At 37.2% G+C, this 15,899-nt stretch overlaps 1 protein-coding gene across 1 annotated transcript in view; it reads left to right on the top strand.

The window, feature by feature from the left end:
* GLT1D1 (glycosyltransferase 1 domain containing 1) overlaps nucleotides 1–15,899 on the top strand; it is a 58,701-nt gene that overhangs the window by 19,475 nt on the left and 23,327 nt on the right. Inside the window, exons 5-8 of the mRNA XM_075718988.1 lie at nucleotides 3,148–3,184; nucleotides 4,381–4,437; nucleotides 14,028–14,123; nucleotides 15,209–15,258. Of these exons, the coding sequence (XP_075575103.1) occupies nucleotides 3,148–3,184; nucleotides 4,381–4,437; nucleotides 14,028–14,123; nucleotides 15,209–15,258 (240 nt within the window). The remainder of the gene's footprint in view (nucleotides 1–3,147; nucleotides 3,185–4,380; nucleotides 4,438–14,027; nucleotides 14,124–15,208; nucleotides 15,259–15,899) is intronic.

Raw genomic sequence — 15,899 nt, forward strand, 5'->3', positions numbered from 1 at the left:
TCCGGGCCTATGAGACTCGCTCAGTGTTTTGGAGAAGGTCTGTGGCAGACAGGGAATTGGAGGCAAGTCTGTCAAGTCCTAAGCTGAAATACCACCTGCTGACCTGTGTCTTAAATGCTGGGGTTTTGAGTTCTTTTTCTAGCTGTATCTTCATATAAAGGGTGAGAGCAAATGCCACACATTTACTTTCAAACAGTGAGGAATATAAATATGTCTTTCCATACCTAGGTCACAGAATATTAACACTTTTTACATAATAGCTCACACGAATGTGAACTGCATTATTCCTCCAATGTGTGCTTTATTAGTTAGACAGTCAATTAAGAATTTAAGATGCGAACATGTAAGCAATTGCACTGTGCTCAAGGGCTGTATCTTCCAACAAATTCTTTTCTATTACATTGGATAAATTATCTTTATTTATGAAGTGCGTAATACAGCATTTGTAATAATCTGTATTCCAAGTGAGTTTGAAATACTGTAAAAGATCTTGTGCTTACGGTCAGTGTTTTATTTCAGTAGTGTAAACCTGGTGCATAAGAATTACCTAAGCCAATTTTATTAGCATTCAGTTTCATTTTTCCATTCTCCTCAAGGCCATTTAAAATAAAGAACATAACAGAAAATTGATCTATAAAGTGTGAATACATCTGTACGCCCTGTTACACAGTATTCCTGCTATTTTCTTCTTGATGATCCAAGCCCTGGCAGGATTATATTTACTCACCATAAGCCATTAAAGGTCCAGCAGAGCATGAAACCAGATGCTCAACTTAAGCTTATTTTTAAAACTTAGTGGTTTTAGGGAACTAAAAGCCTATCTTCACCCACCAGAGTTTGAGGCAGAACTGTACCGTGTGTCAGCTAGGGAGGCAAGGCTGGCTTAAGCTGCCCTCTGCCCCATTTGCTTTTTTCCACCTTCTGTTTTGCTCCGTCTGTGTCCTAGCGCTGAATTTCAGCTATCCCACTTACCCTGCAATTTTAAATTCTGGAGTTGGCCTCCAGCTTGCAAGGCCGTCTCCATTGTTTGCAAGGCTTTTTTTAGGATTGTAAGATCCGATATAATTTAAAATGCGACTTATTCATAGGTGAGAGAAGGATCAAGAAATGTTAAATAATAAAATAACTGAGTAAACCATTTTTCTTATTCTTAAATGCTTTGAACACAAAAGTTCATATAGCTTTTGAAAGATAAAGTCCACAGAATATCCTTAGTTTTCCACTGTACTGTAAATGGTGTTATTTTCCCCCCACTTCATTTATGTGCGGATTTGCTGCTTGTTCATGTAGTTTTTGTGACTTTTTAAATCACTGATTCTCAGAAACCGCCCCCTTCCCATCTGTGAGCCGCTTCTTGATGACTATTCACTTTTTTTATGACCTCTTTTCTGTCCATTTCTTTTTCCATTTCATTTTTAATAACTAAAATAGACTGTCATGACTGGCCAGTGGACTGGAGGGGCAGTCACATAGGAGTGATAGGGAAAAAAAAAGTTTGCAAGTAAAAAAAAAAAAAAAATCGCTTTCTTGGCTTCTTGTTTCCTGAGCTGACTGGTTCAGGAATTGGGTGCTTAGCAGTTTGTTTCTGCATTAATTCTTGTTCTCCTAATACAAGTTCTCTTCCTGCCAACAAGTCCTTATCCTGCAGTGTGATTTCACAATCTGCTAAGGATGGGGTGGAGGTGGGAGAGGAGAAGGGAAGACCAATGTGCAGCTTGACATGGTGCACTGGTATACGTGATGCTCTGCCTTGGTTAACTCTGGCTATGTTGTTCCAACAACTTCCCACATTACGAGGCAAGTCTGCATAGCAATATTTGTCTTGAAGAGTTCAGCCGTGTATCTATCGGCAGTGTATCCCACTATTCAAAAGTGGAACGGTTGGAGGGGCAATCTAGTAGTCCTTTTTCTGTCTGAAGTCTAGAAAGAGCCATGGCAGGCAAATAGTGACTCAGAGAGTCGCAGCCTGCTAGGACTGTGCCTCTCTACGGAATGGAGTTGGCACCAAAGACGAGGCAAGATTTAGTCTCACGATAAGAAGGACTGGTGCTCTAAAGAAGGTTGGTTGTTTCTAGACGCTGTGATGCTAAATTAAGCAGTAGCATTAGTGGAACTGCTTGAAAGAATGCAATTTCAAACTGAAACATTGCAGGTAATACTGAGCAAATCTATTGAAAACTGCACCAGTTGAGTAATACCTTCCTTACAAGCACTGCAACCAGTGCTTTTAAAACAACTAGGAATTGTCTGAACAGAAAGCGTAGCAAAACCACTTTGAGCTCAGAAAACTCTGCTTGTTTGCTGGGGAGTGGTGGTGTTGGATTTTTGGTTTTGTTTGTTTTTTCAATGTGGAAAGATCCCAGGAATATTTTGATGTTTTAGTGGAAAAAAATGTATTCCACAAATTCATGATTGGAGTTATAGAAAGATAATGAAATAAGAACTTGCTTATTTAATCACCTAAATTAAGTAACTAGCATAGTAGCACTTCAGGAGTAACTTTGGAAATGTAGGAATTACCTCTTTTACTATAGCTATTTTAAAATAATTTCTTACACAATTTTTATTTGGTAATATCCTGCAGTAACTACTACTGGCCAGTTTTCCTGGGTAGACAAGCCTACATATATTTGACAGCAATTTTTGAAAAGGTTAGAAGTAAATGGTGTTTGTTTCATGTCTGATGTGTTTCAAAATTCTGTTATGGATAAATGTAGACTGGGGTTTCAAAACCAGCTATAATTTTTCTTTCAAGACTAGCATTTTTTTGGGAACTAGGGCTGTTCTGTAGTTGAAAATCTTTTTATTCTAGGGAAATATTTTAATTTTCTATGCAATAAGCAGGTTAATGATTATGAGAAAGGATACAGAGATGAACTAAAAATATGTTTGTACTAACTTGGTAATTGTGTTAATTGCAAAATTGATTCATTGATACTGTAAATGTTCACAGTAAATGTAATTTAAATTGCTGACTGTTAGCTTTTGGTATTACTTAAATGTATCTTTCTAATAGTCTGTTTTGATTTTCAGTAGTCAAAATCACGTTGATGCGCATTTTGTTATACTAGTTGGGTTTTTTTGAAGATTGAACAGATCTTTTATGGTGAACTATGAAAGTTACTTTTCTTCTCCTTCTCTTTAAAGCCAGATGCTAGGAAGAAAATATATGTCCAAACTCAAGGTGAGAGTTTTGAAATACTGACTAAGGCGTTCAATTTATCTGAATCCTGTGTTTGGTACCTGCACATTTATATATCTACCCTCTTTGCCATGGAAATACTTTGCCGAAATGGGTATGGGGTTTGAAGCGCTGGCTCCGCTGAAGTTGAGCTTTTTGCCATTGACTTTAATTGAGGCAGTATTTCAGTCTCATAGCCTAAATTTTCAACTCATTTGGTGTTTTTACAAAAAATGTTTTCCCACATACCTTACAGTAGGAATCTGAAAGATAAGGTAACACCGAGCTTTCTCCTAGGTCAGTACCCTAGGAGCAGACCCTCAGTCTGATTTCACACAAGATGCTGAATGGTTATTCACTGAAGCTCCAAATTCCTGTAAATGCTTTAAGTTGAGTTCCCAGAACAACACCACCCAGCAAGTATCTAATCCAAAGGATATTGAGTAATGTAGGGAACACTCAACTCAGCATTTTAGATATGATTACTTAAGCTACAGCTCCTGATTTTGTTTGTCTAAAAATAACTGTCTACAGATTCCAAGACTCATTCCATTTTGTATATTTCGCTTTCAAAGAAAATAAAATTATTTTCAAAACTGTTGTGTTGAAATAACTCATTGTGAGGTCTATTTAGCCCATATTTAGTCTATATTTAAGCCCCTTGTGAGATAATAGTTAACTAAGAGATTAAATAAATTAATTAAATAGTTTCATTAGTAAAATAATTAATCTTTAACATAAGGCAAACCAAGTAAATTAATATTCAGTTTAGATTAATATTTAATTTTGATACAAATTTAATTTACTTACTTTGCCTTAAGTTAAGGACTTGGGTCTCAACTGACCTGTATCTGTTTTAGAATAAAATGTTCCCTCAGATAATATTATCTCCTTCGTAGATGTTAAAAGGCCAAATTTAGCATGATGTAAGTGAGCTTAATTCCCTGGGTTGCTAAAGAAGTTCATACACTGTGTGATTGTGCAAAATTTTCAGTTGGATTTCAATCTGATGACTATGGAAGGATTGTGCAGACAACCTGACATTGTTGGGAAGAGAAAGCTTGAGATGGAAATGGCTGTGTATGGAATTCAGCGTGCTTGACAGAAATACTGTTTTCTTAGGGCAAGACTTCTAAAACTGTACTTCAGCCATCCAGGGACCAATCAAACATGTTGTGTTTCTCTTTTTTTCAATACAGGAATTAAGACTACACCCAGTGAAACATTTGACTGGTATAAATTTCTACAAAATGCAGGTAAAACTCACTTTTTTTCTGTATTCACTATATTTATTCTTAGTCAGTGATGAAAGAAATTTAGAATGTGAAGGCTAACTGATTATGTAATAAATGACTCAATGATACGAAAAATTAAAACCTCTTAATATTAGATTCAGGCAAAATACCAATCAGATTAGTCTGGTTAGTAAACTACCCAACTGCCTCCCGATTTCTGGTCTGTCCGGGGCTGATTTGCACCAAAAGATAAAATGGTCATGACATATGGGTCAGTGTCCCTTAGAAGGTAAGTTAGACCGAAGCACCCATACCTGAGCATGCTGTGCTTTACCGCTGTGTGATAGAAACTGCGGATGTCTTTTGCAGAAGAGCAGGTGAGGTGAAGAAGTGGTGAAGAAGGGAAGTATGTGTTGATGTTCTGTTATTTGGTCTTGATCTAGAGCCTCTCTCTGTTTTCACCAAAGTAATGACATGTAAAGCAGATGACTTAATTTAAGGTCACCTGATCCTGGCAATGCTTTAATTGCTACAGCTGCCTTTCCCCAAAAGAAGAATTTGTAGGCATTTTACTGGGGTAAAAATATTTCAGTATTATATTCATCAATCTGATCTCTGATAGTACAGCTGTTCCCTGTGTTACGAATGAATCCTCACTATTCGATTGCTTTATCACATCAGTAAATGTGTGCCATTATTCAAAACCGGTGTCCAATTTTAAATTGAGCATTGTGAGGTTATTTAGTTCTCAGTAAATCACGGCACACAAGCACAGCACCACTAAGATTAATAATTTTCTGAAGTGAAATGATTTGTCACTTGCTAGCAGAGCCTTAGTGTTGATTGGATCTCATGTCCAACCATTTTATGATTAAAAGAGCAGTCAACAGATTGAGGAGGGGGAAGCTCCCCCTAAAGTGCATTTCATCTAATATATTAGAGACAGTTTTTTGCCTAATGTGTACTAATGCAAAAGTGCAAAATAATTCATAAATAATGTACACGAAAAGCAAACTAAAATGTGACTCTAACATCTGTGCCTATTAAATAATAACTTGAGAACTGGCGTCAGATTATTCAGTATTGTTTTTTATGACTGTTTCATCTCATTTATCTTATCAGTCTTGTCTCTATTTCCATCTCTGGTGGCAGCCTACAATTTCTACTTCTTTTAGTACTGCACACAGAGGCAGGTTTTTTGGCTGTACCTTTGCACTTACCACAGACTAATTAGGAGTTCCCACTGAATTGCTTTTCCAGGGATTTGCAGTTTTAAAGTGTTTAAAATTCCACTAAACTTGGAGCAATCAGTAGAAAACTATCAAAAATAGAAGGCAGTTTTGCTCAGAAGAAAACGATTTTGATAGTGTAGGCTCGCACAATGAAGTGCACTTAAAAAGATCACTAGCTTTTATGCAGATAAAGCTGTCCAATCTCATTCACCTCATGGCATTTATGATCCTTTTTTTTTTTTAAAAAGACTTTTTTTCATGAAGTTCTATTCCATATCTAAAGGCAGGTAATGATTTTTATGGGAAATATTTCTCCAGATAACTCTTGCCTGTATCTTTAGCAGTATGCTTGAACATTTGTCAAATTCAGAATTCCTGGGACTGAATGTAAAGAAATAGCACATGCCCTACGATAAAAATTATAATACCTTTGAGGCATCAGTATCAAACATCCTTGGTGATCAGGCCATACATTGTCAAGTTATTCGTTAAAATGAAATAGGCTCTTCAGAATATTTCAAGACTTTTTTTTTAATAGAACAGACTTCTTGTGAATATTTTTTGTACTGATTTCTTTTCAGTCATAGAAAAGCCTTAACATTTGACTCATGTTAAATATAACACCAGTACATAAATAGTCTCTTTAGATCAGTGTAATGGCTTCAAAAATAATGTAATGGTAGATTTAAGTGAGTGGCAGAATGCATCAAATACATTTTACTGTGGGAGACACTTGCCCACCCCCAGCCCTCAAATGTGAATGGTACTAAACCAAAAGCTAAGGAATGGCAGCTTTTTGTACATTCCATCTGATAGTTTGGGTTGTTAAGATAAATAGCAATTGCCTAATACAAACTGAAGCAGTGCTGGGAAAGGTTTTTTTATTGTTGTTATTACGGGCACAATACAATCTCAGTACAAAAATCACAGAATTAGTATTTTTTTCATAGTCTCAGCAGCAGACTTGAGAGTTGCAGAGGTGATGTTTGTGTAGTATTAGTGTGCTAGCTCCCAGCTGCAGTATTTTCAGTGGCTGGCTGTTAAAACATTTCTCTACAAAAAAAAAGAGCTTTTAAAGTTAATTTGCATTCTGGTTAACAGTCAGCTTCACAGCCTTTGTCTTATGTGGATGAGAGACTGTAAACAGCAATAGCCAAACCAAAAAGCTGAACCAAGTGCAGATTTCAACACAGACTTCAAGCAGCCAATATTTTCAGTATATTTAGTAACTCAGACTATTTAGGGAAGTACCACAGCCTGTGTCAGTCTGGAGGTCAAACCAGATGATCAAAATGTTTTTCTCTGACTTTATAATACAGGAATCTATGTACAGCATAATCAGTTTTGTTAGCAATTTTAGACGCCTGTCTGTAGACTTGAGAGAGACAATGGAAGTTCAGGCTTTTGCTGCAAATTGATTGACAGAAAATGACAAGACAGTCTAAGTAAATGCGAAAACTGAGACTGCTCTTCTCTAACAACTTAGCTCAAGGATGGAGCATAGCTACTTAAGATCACAGACAGGCTTGATGTCATCATACCATGATGAAAGGCTCCTTTTGATTTCAGTGGAATGTGGCTGAAGCTTGTAAGATGTAAACCCTAATAAACACTTCCACATCATGTGATTAGGAGACATAGATAACGAAGTCTATACTAATGAACTGAGAAAGGTCAGCTACCCAACAGATAAGACTAAAAACTGGTTTCCTGGAAGGTGGCAGAGGATCATAGGATCAGATGCTTATTGCACTATCAAATAAAATATGGAATATACTTTTGTAGTTTGATTTTTTCTACTCTCAGATAATTTCTGCTTCACAGCACATCTATTTTCAGAGCTTGAAAAGTTTACATAACCTGTCATGACACAGACAGGGTTTTACAGAGGCATTATATTTTCCTAAAGCTATGCTGGAAAAAAAGACCCACATAAGAAAAATTAAATAGTAAAAGTTTGTGCAGATATATAGCTGACCATAGAAATAATGATATGATAGCAGCAGTAAACTGTGTTCCCCAACAGATCTGAAAGCGCAGAGCTTTTTTATTGTCTGATCTGTTAGAAATAATGAGAAAGGGCAAAAAAGGATCAATGGAGAATTTTGCAGTCTAATTTTTCTGGGTTAGTAGCCCGCCCGTGGAAGTTAACAGGTTCATTTAACTTCTGTTGTCTTCACAAACATATCAGCAACTCTAGCAATTATTCACTGTTGAATGTGAATAGCACTATAAACACTTTGGATATAGTTATTACCGCCACTTCCCCTTAATTTCTAAGAAACAAATTGCTTTGTAAAATAAAAGCTCAACTTCATAAAACATTAATAAGTGTTTGAGATCTGCAGGTGGCCAAGTATGTTGCTGAAATAAGACCTAATTGTCAAAGTTCTGTGTCATCAGTGACTTCAATTAAAGAAGCTTGAGAGTCAGTATAAAGTAAGACAGCGTGTTGAAGCTGTACTGCAGTAGGATACCGCCATGTCAAACAAGCTGGAAAACTTCGCTGGTCTCAGCAGCTTGTTTTTAATAGTTGACTTGTGAAGGAGACATAAAATCAAACTCGTGGTGCCAAGAGACTAAAAGAGCTAATGTATGGTATTTCTGCTGTGTGTAGGGAGATGAACGTCAAGAAGAACTACGAATGGAAAGATTTAGAGTACCAAAAATACATGCCAGAGTTAGACAAATTTATCTATGTTTCAAACTAAAGAAAAGAAAATAACCATCTTAGAGACTGAAATACCAGCAATAAACCTATGGATGTCCTTTTCTAGGAGATCAGTTAATCCTTTCAGATGCCTAGCAGATATGGGTAGATGAACAATTTTCAAGAGGAGTAAAAGACCTGCTGTGGTTCAAAGTGAACAGAAAGGAAAATGAGAAAGGTCGTTCACCCTCATCATCTTGTCATGGCTTAGATTTTGTTTCTGAACAAAACCAAAAATGGATGACTAAGCCCAAATATTATGGACTTGGTATTGTTCTCTAAAGGTCCATAGAACACAACAGTGAACTTGAAGTCAGGGGTTGGAAAATCAATCTTAAAATCTTTGATCATCCTTGACCTAATATTAATAAGAAATGTTTTGACTGCAGACTGTTTCTTTATGTTACTGGGCAATCTTTGTATCCTAAATTATAATCTACACATCCAGTATTGACATTCTTGATAAAATATGCTTAACCTCTAGTACAAATTGGATTTAAAGTTGTAAAGGAATGAACACATCTTAAGAAGTTTGGCTTTGTGAGGTTGTTGGTTCAGGTCCAAAACAGTAACTTTGAATGAAAAATCACATTGTTCCTTTTTATATTTTTCTCCTCTCTAGAGATTTTGAAAACACCCTACAAAAGCACAGTAAAGACTTATTTATAAGAAAAATATTTTTATTTTCTTTATTCGAGCAAATGGTGAGAAAATTGCTCACTTAAGATGTTCTCAGACTGCTTCTTTACCTCTCAGCAAGCTGATGCTTGATATTAGTCATTCACTTAGAGGCCTGCAGCTTTCCAGTAAGATTAAAGATTTGCAGTAATATATTTATTTTTACCGTACATCTATGATTACTGCATTTTTTTCCTGATAGTACCTAGATGGGTGGAGTTAAATGAATCTGGTCTTTCAAAATCTGTTTAGATAACACTTCTACTTATTCTTGCCTTTCTTAGAAAAACAGTGTCCTTACTAATGCTTCAGAAATGATTTAGGCTTTTGTGTTAGCTGTCTGTGTTCATGTTGTGCTGTCCTGGCATCTAAGTACAGATTTTTATAAAGCCTGAAGTGTAAACTATCATAGTGCGTCATAATAGTAAAATAGTTGATGTGACAAACAGTTCTACAGTTTCAGATAAGGAACAAACTAGGAGCCAATGAAATCTTAAATAATAAACTGCGTATTTCCAGTGTTACATTATGAAAATGTTTTTCACTTTTAATATACTCCATTCTCTCATTCTGTTTTGCAACTGAAGACCTCAAAACAGTTTACCAAAAGTTAAACCAAGTGTCATTGCTTCATGTCAAGCAATTATTAACCTGCTTGCAGATGAATGGGTAAGTCTAGATGGATAAGTCTAGATTTCAGAAACTTTCTCTAGGCCACGCCATGACTCAGAATCACAGCCAGCAGGAGAGCATGAATCCTGAGTATTAACCACATTTCATCTATTAGCCAATGTGTTTTGTGCCAGGCTCCAGTACTATCAACAAATACACTGGCACAGCAGTTGGATACCCTTTTGATCATGCAATTCCACTCTGAAATTTTAAGCGCCAGTGTTACATTGCTGTATTTCAATTTTGAGCAGCGTAATGCCACTTCTGCTCCATCATGACAAAGGAGTTGCATGAATGTGGGAGTTCCGTGTCAGCCTTAATCTTCCCCTGTGTCTGTCCCGTTTCAGCTCACCTGCAGTTCATTTGTTACCATCCCCATGGTCCTGTGTGGCCTATCAGGACAACATACCGTCAAGCTGATGAGAGGAGTGAGCTTTCGTAATCCTATCAATCACTGTTCTTGTTTGGCCCTCTCACATCTTGCTGAACAGGCGAGCTGCTAAGCGGGCACAAGACTAGCTGTGGCCAATGTGCAGCTGGTTTTTATAGATAAAGCCAATGTTACAAATCGTTCCACAGCCATAGACAAATACTGACAACGCATGTTTAAAGGAGCATCTCTTACTGACATTAAACAATTATTTTTGACACTGAAAGAGCTGTTGATTACAGTGACAAGACTTGGCTTGCGTTTAGCGTATAGTGATTCTGAAGGATGGCTGGAAAACATGTACCATGCAGTTTGGTTTTTTTTTTATTGCCAGTGATTATGTGCAAATCTCTCCATTTTGTATTTTCTTTGCGAATCAAACAGAAGGGTGCATGAGCTAACAGATAATGAAGCACAGCGCGCTGTTCCAAATCTTTGCTTTTGTAACACTAACAGAAATGGGGAGAAACAGACACAAGCGTTTTTTTGTTATTTGGGTGTTTGCATGTCGTTCAAACAAGATAGTGACACAGTGAATGTATCAAAAGAGCAAATCAGTTGATTGTGCTGTATTGATATATTTCCATTTCAGAACTGAATCACACGAGGCGGTAGTATCTTATTGCAGATTAAGTAGCCTATCTGGGAAAGGCAGAATGATAGCAAAAATTCACGTACTGAAAGACATGTTTCAGCTCAAGGAAAAAGAAAAAAATGTATTCTTTCAAATACCAGTTTTCACCCAGCTGATGGCAATAACAGCTATTGCAGTTATTCTCTTAATAAGTTCCCCTTTTCAGCGTTCTTGTGAGGACAAAGCATACTAAAATGATTGCTTTCTTGTACAAATGGCTACCTTTTTTTTTTTTTTTTTTTTCCCCCCCCCCCACAGCAGGGGTGCTAGCAAGGCTTGAGAAAGCAACAGGTGGGAAAAAACTGATGCAGGCATCATCTAGATGTGTGAATTTAACCGTTTTCAGTAAATGAGCAGAAAGCTAACAAGACACACAAGCACTGCTGAAGTTTGATCTTAAATAGACAGAGAATGAGTAAACTCCCAGCACTAAACAGTGGCAGTGATGTGCTGGTAATACAATCTTCTCAGGAATGTCTTTATCTGCTTCTGAGTGGATTCGGTGGGAAAAGTCTGCCTGTAAAAATGAATTAGATGATGTCCAGGATCTACAGCATACAATAAAATAAAACTACAACTGGTTCTCGCTTCGCTAAATTAAACGGCAGAAGCAAATCCGTTTTTGACTAGCCCTTCTAGGACAGTTTTTAGCAATGCCATGTAGAATCCAGTCTGTAGTCCAGTGTACCCAATATCTGCTGTTCCAGAGAAAAGTGCATAAAATTTCATGAGAGACAAGTAGGGCTTTGTAAACTTGTATGAAGGCGATAGTCTGCAGGGAGAGTTCAAGCTTGTGACTGTCTTTTCAAAATACTAAAGGTTGAACAATTGGGCAATTTTCATTAATAAATATTATTTTAGGTAATTTCACTAGTGAAATAATTAGACTGTTATTGATGAGATTCTTGGAAGAAGTACCTTTAAATGCCACAGGAACTGAATGGCAAAATCCAAATTACAGAGTACAATTACTGTCTGTAGGGCCAGGTTCCTGTTTCTCTTTCGGGTTAAGGTTTTCATGCAGGGAGCAGAATGGCCGTCAGGACTGCACAAAATTGGTCTATGAGGGCTTTTCCTTGGCAGAGCACTTTAAACCCTTATCTAATAAAATGAAAAGACTGAACGCTATTAAGACAGAAACAAAAAGATGTTAAGAGATAAAAAGAAGCAGTTATTTCAAGCGTAGTTAATGTTGATTAGTGTACTGTCACATCAAGAGCGCAATAATTTTATAGGCTCTACGTGAGAACAGGAAGACCTGGTTTCTCACTACTCTCTGACTGAGCTTTCAGCCCTGACTTTAAGTTTATTCCAAAACAGCCAGAGCTGAACATCGATAGGTGGGAGTTCATAATTTAAAATGAATATTTGTGCCATATGGATAGTTAAAATGCAATCTGAATTTTGCTGACACTTTCTAGTAATTTGTTTTGTGTGAGTTTATATCCTGAATTGAAACCGCTGCTGCATGTCTTAAAAACAAACAGTATTAATGGCCCATTGCACCAGAAGAATGGCTTTTTCAATCCAAATGTTTGTGTATTATAAATTACAAATTATTTCTTGGTCCAATAACCAGTGAAATATCACTTACCGTGTGTGCTGCAGCCCCTCTTGACAACTCGAGCTGTTTGAGTTAAATGAAACAGACTCAGTAATGAACCCTGTGACGGGGAGCGCGTAAAAGTCCCTGAACTGGATTTTCATTTTAAAAGCAATGGCACTTGAGTATCTCATGAATCGCCACTCTTTTCATGCTCCCCCTCCCACAAAATAGGGGTTTGATACAGAGCTCATGTTAATCCAGTTCCTTGGCATGAAGGGAGGTATTCCTGGCATATTTCTTCCAGGGCCTGGAGCAGACCCTGCAGTTAAGTTATACACCACCATGAGGAAACGTAAGCTGGTACCAAGTTTGAGCGCTCTTAAATTACAAATTGCAGCAATTCAGCGGTGCTGTATAAGCAGCTGAGTTGTTCCTGCCGCTGGTGGAGCGTGGAAGGGAAAGGGAGGAGGAGGTGGCCTCGGAGAAGGGAGCTCTGCGGCGTGCAGCAGCCGCAGATCACCGAGCCACCACGACTGTCCTGCTGCCTTCCTCTGATAGACACATATCCCGCAGACAGGCATTCTGACCGTGCGGCATAGCCCTGGTAGCTATGTGACATAGCCCCGGCGTGGGACCCGTGCGTGAACGTCCCACAAACAGCCTGCTGCTGAAGAGCACCCGTTCGACGCTCCGCGTTGAACTGCCTGGTGTTAGACAGAACCTGTCATCCGTCCTTGCCATGAGCTCAATAAATAGGCGAACTGTAGGGCAGCAAACTGATTTGTTCGGTCCGGTAAATCAAACATAACATTTCAACCCCTCTAGTGTTTATTAAATTACGTTGTTGTTATGTGTGTTCATTCAGCAATTTGTGAATTACGTTGTTTTATCATAAACGCATTTTACCAAAGTTCATCACACAGTGACCCTTCTCCAGAAGTATGTTCTGAATTAATTGTGCTGTCGTAGAGCCAATGGCAACTGCAATATCATACATCAGATCTTCCTTTTCTAATATAGCCTACAACATTATTTTTTATGGGTTGTTGCTGTGTATTTGCAAGAGAGATTTTCCATGTTAAAAACTCCCACGTTGAGATTTTTTCCCAAATTATTTTTCATTTGTGTTTCTTAGCAATAAGGTTAAAATAAATGCTTTGCAATAATTTAACTTCTACTTAATTATTCTGTAGCAGTGCTGGCATATTAGGGATAGATAACTGTGGGCATTTACCTGATCTTTTATAACAAGAAGTTTCAGATCAAGAGCTCTAATCCCTACAGCCTTACATTAACTAAACCTCACAATATCCTTGAAACAGATATTGAGTTATTATATGGATGCAGTTTTTTTCTTCTTATGGGTAGAAAAATTGAGAAACACACTGATTTGTATAGTTGCCTTGTCAGTCGAAGCTGGGTTCTGGTGTTCAAGAATACCTGCCACCAGCCATTTCTCCAAATCCCACACGTTAACTGCCTCTGGAAATAAACTCCTGTGCCCTGTAAAATTATATGCATGATTAAGTTCTCCACTGAGCTGATGATTTAGGATTGATGCAAGAGCAAGAAATGGAGGGAATAATAATGGGAATTTTTCAGAATCCACCTTATTGCTGCTTTTACCGCTTTATGTGCTCATTCATGAAACAGTTTGGAGTGTTCAGCTTTTTTATCTGCATTCAGACTTCTAAAATTATTTGTTACAGACATTCCTACAGATGAAGGCACTTTACATATGTTTCTTTTGATATGCGGACTTCGAAGAGTCAAAGACCCTCTGTATTTAGTAGATGTATTTTCAGGTAGGTACCTGCTATTTGAATCCCCTTATTTTGTCCCTGGATTCAGATGCATTTCTTTTAATGTTTCTAAGTTTGGCATAAGCTGTTTTATTCATTGCAGAAAACTTCATAACTTATTTACATTTAAAAAAAGAAATGCTCATGTAACCATTGATCTGTTCAACACATTATTTCTGTACTGTGTCTTTTCCAGCCTGCTTGGAATAACAGAGCATTAAAATCAAAGTAATATTTGATGATTTTACTTGCTGGGAAAACTGTTTTGCTGTTACATACAATATTAATGGGAGAGAAAAGAAGAGTTCACCTACTTGAAAATAACTTTTTTATCTTACTGTCCTGTGGCTGTTACACTGATTTGCATGTGTGCTGATTAATATCATTGAAGTGACAAGCAAATTTCACCACCCATCGTTGTGGCTCAACACTGTAAACTAGGCTGAAGTTTTCTTGTTGTCACATAGGTGAATGTTTTGCCAGGTTCTGTTTGTGTCTGTAAAAGGTTCAGGTATTCCAGGTTGGAAATTTAGCCTCCGCTAGTCAGCTTGCTTTTATAAGCCTTTACCACCTTGTGAGGCTTAGTGACAAACATAGTTTATTAAAGTCAAGTAACTGGTTTTGTTCTATCTTGGTATTGAAAGAGCAGCAGATTTCTCTTGTGCATATAACTTGAGTATTAATTGTCATGGTTGCAGTTGCTTCCACATGTTCCTTTACATAGGAAAAAATTCAAAAAAATTTGTCTTAGTGGCCAGAGTCACTGCATTATAGAGAACATTGTTCTCTTGAGATGATTCAAAATTAATATCTGAGCTTAATTAAATAACACTTAAATCACAAGAGATTGCATGAAGCAGAAGTGCTAAATACTAACTTTCAGATATGCTAATCACTGGAATTCTGAGGAATAATGTGAGGGCTGAGCATGAAATCTGGCACACATTCAGTCTTTTAAGTAGTAATACAATATTTGCCTAATTCTTCTTTATTCATGCACTATTTACATTGATTTCAGAGAAAGAATTAAATTAAATTAAAAATTAATAATTTTGATTAATACAAAAGATGTTCCTCTTCTGTTTTAGATTGGCACAGACAGGATCCCAGTGTCCATCTGGGCATAATTGGACCTGCAGTAAGTTGTTGTTGTAATTTTTGTTTTATCTGTATGTTTATTCCTAAATACTTCTGTTCACTCTCATTTGAATATCGCAATAATTCTTTCCAAACTGAACGTGAGTCAGAGGACTTCTAACTGTTACAGAGATAAGAAGGTGTAAACCTAGCAGTTGTAAAGGCTGCTCACAACAGGTCTAAGCTGTGAAGTGGAAGCGATTCCAGTGCTCGGACTTCCAAAGTTCAGAGTTCTGCGATGAGCCACAAGGCCTCCCTCCTCACTCAGCATGTGCTCTGCTCCTGCATTGCAAAAGGGAAAGCAGCTAGGAGGGTTTTTCTAAGAGGATGTGCACTGAGATAGTCCAGTTCTATTCAGTTAGGTTTTTATTAATGCAAACTGTTATCAGTAGCACTAAAATAGTTTACAGCAGCTGTAGATTTGTTTTACATATACTGATTTTTTTTTTGTTTGGAAGACTTGGCCTGGTTTTGTAAAGGGCGTTTGCAGCTGGATCACTATAATTTTATGTCTAGCTCAAGCACATGACTTGATAATGCTATTAATCTATTATGGGCTCTTAGAACAAAATATGTAGTGTTTCATTTGACTACAGAAACAACTTCTGAAGTATCAAAATATTTGGATTCTAATATTCGCTT

This window comes from Pelecanus crispus, chromosome 11 (assembly GCF_030463565.1).
Source record: "Pelecanus crispus isolate bPelCri1 chromosome 11, bPelCri1.pri, whole genome shotgun sequence".
NCBI lineage: Eukaryota > Metazoa > Chordata > Aves > Pelecaniformes > Pelecanidae > Pelecanus > Pelecanus crispus.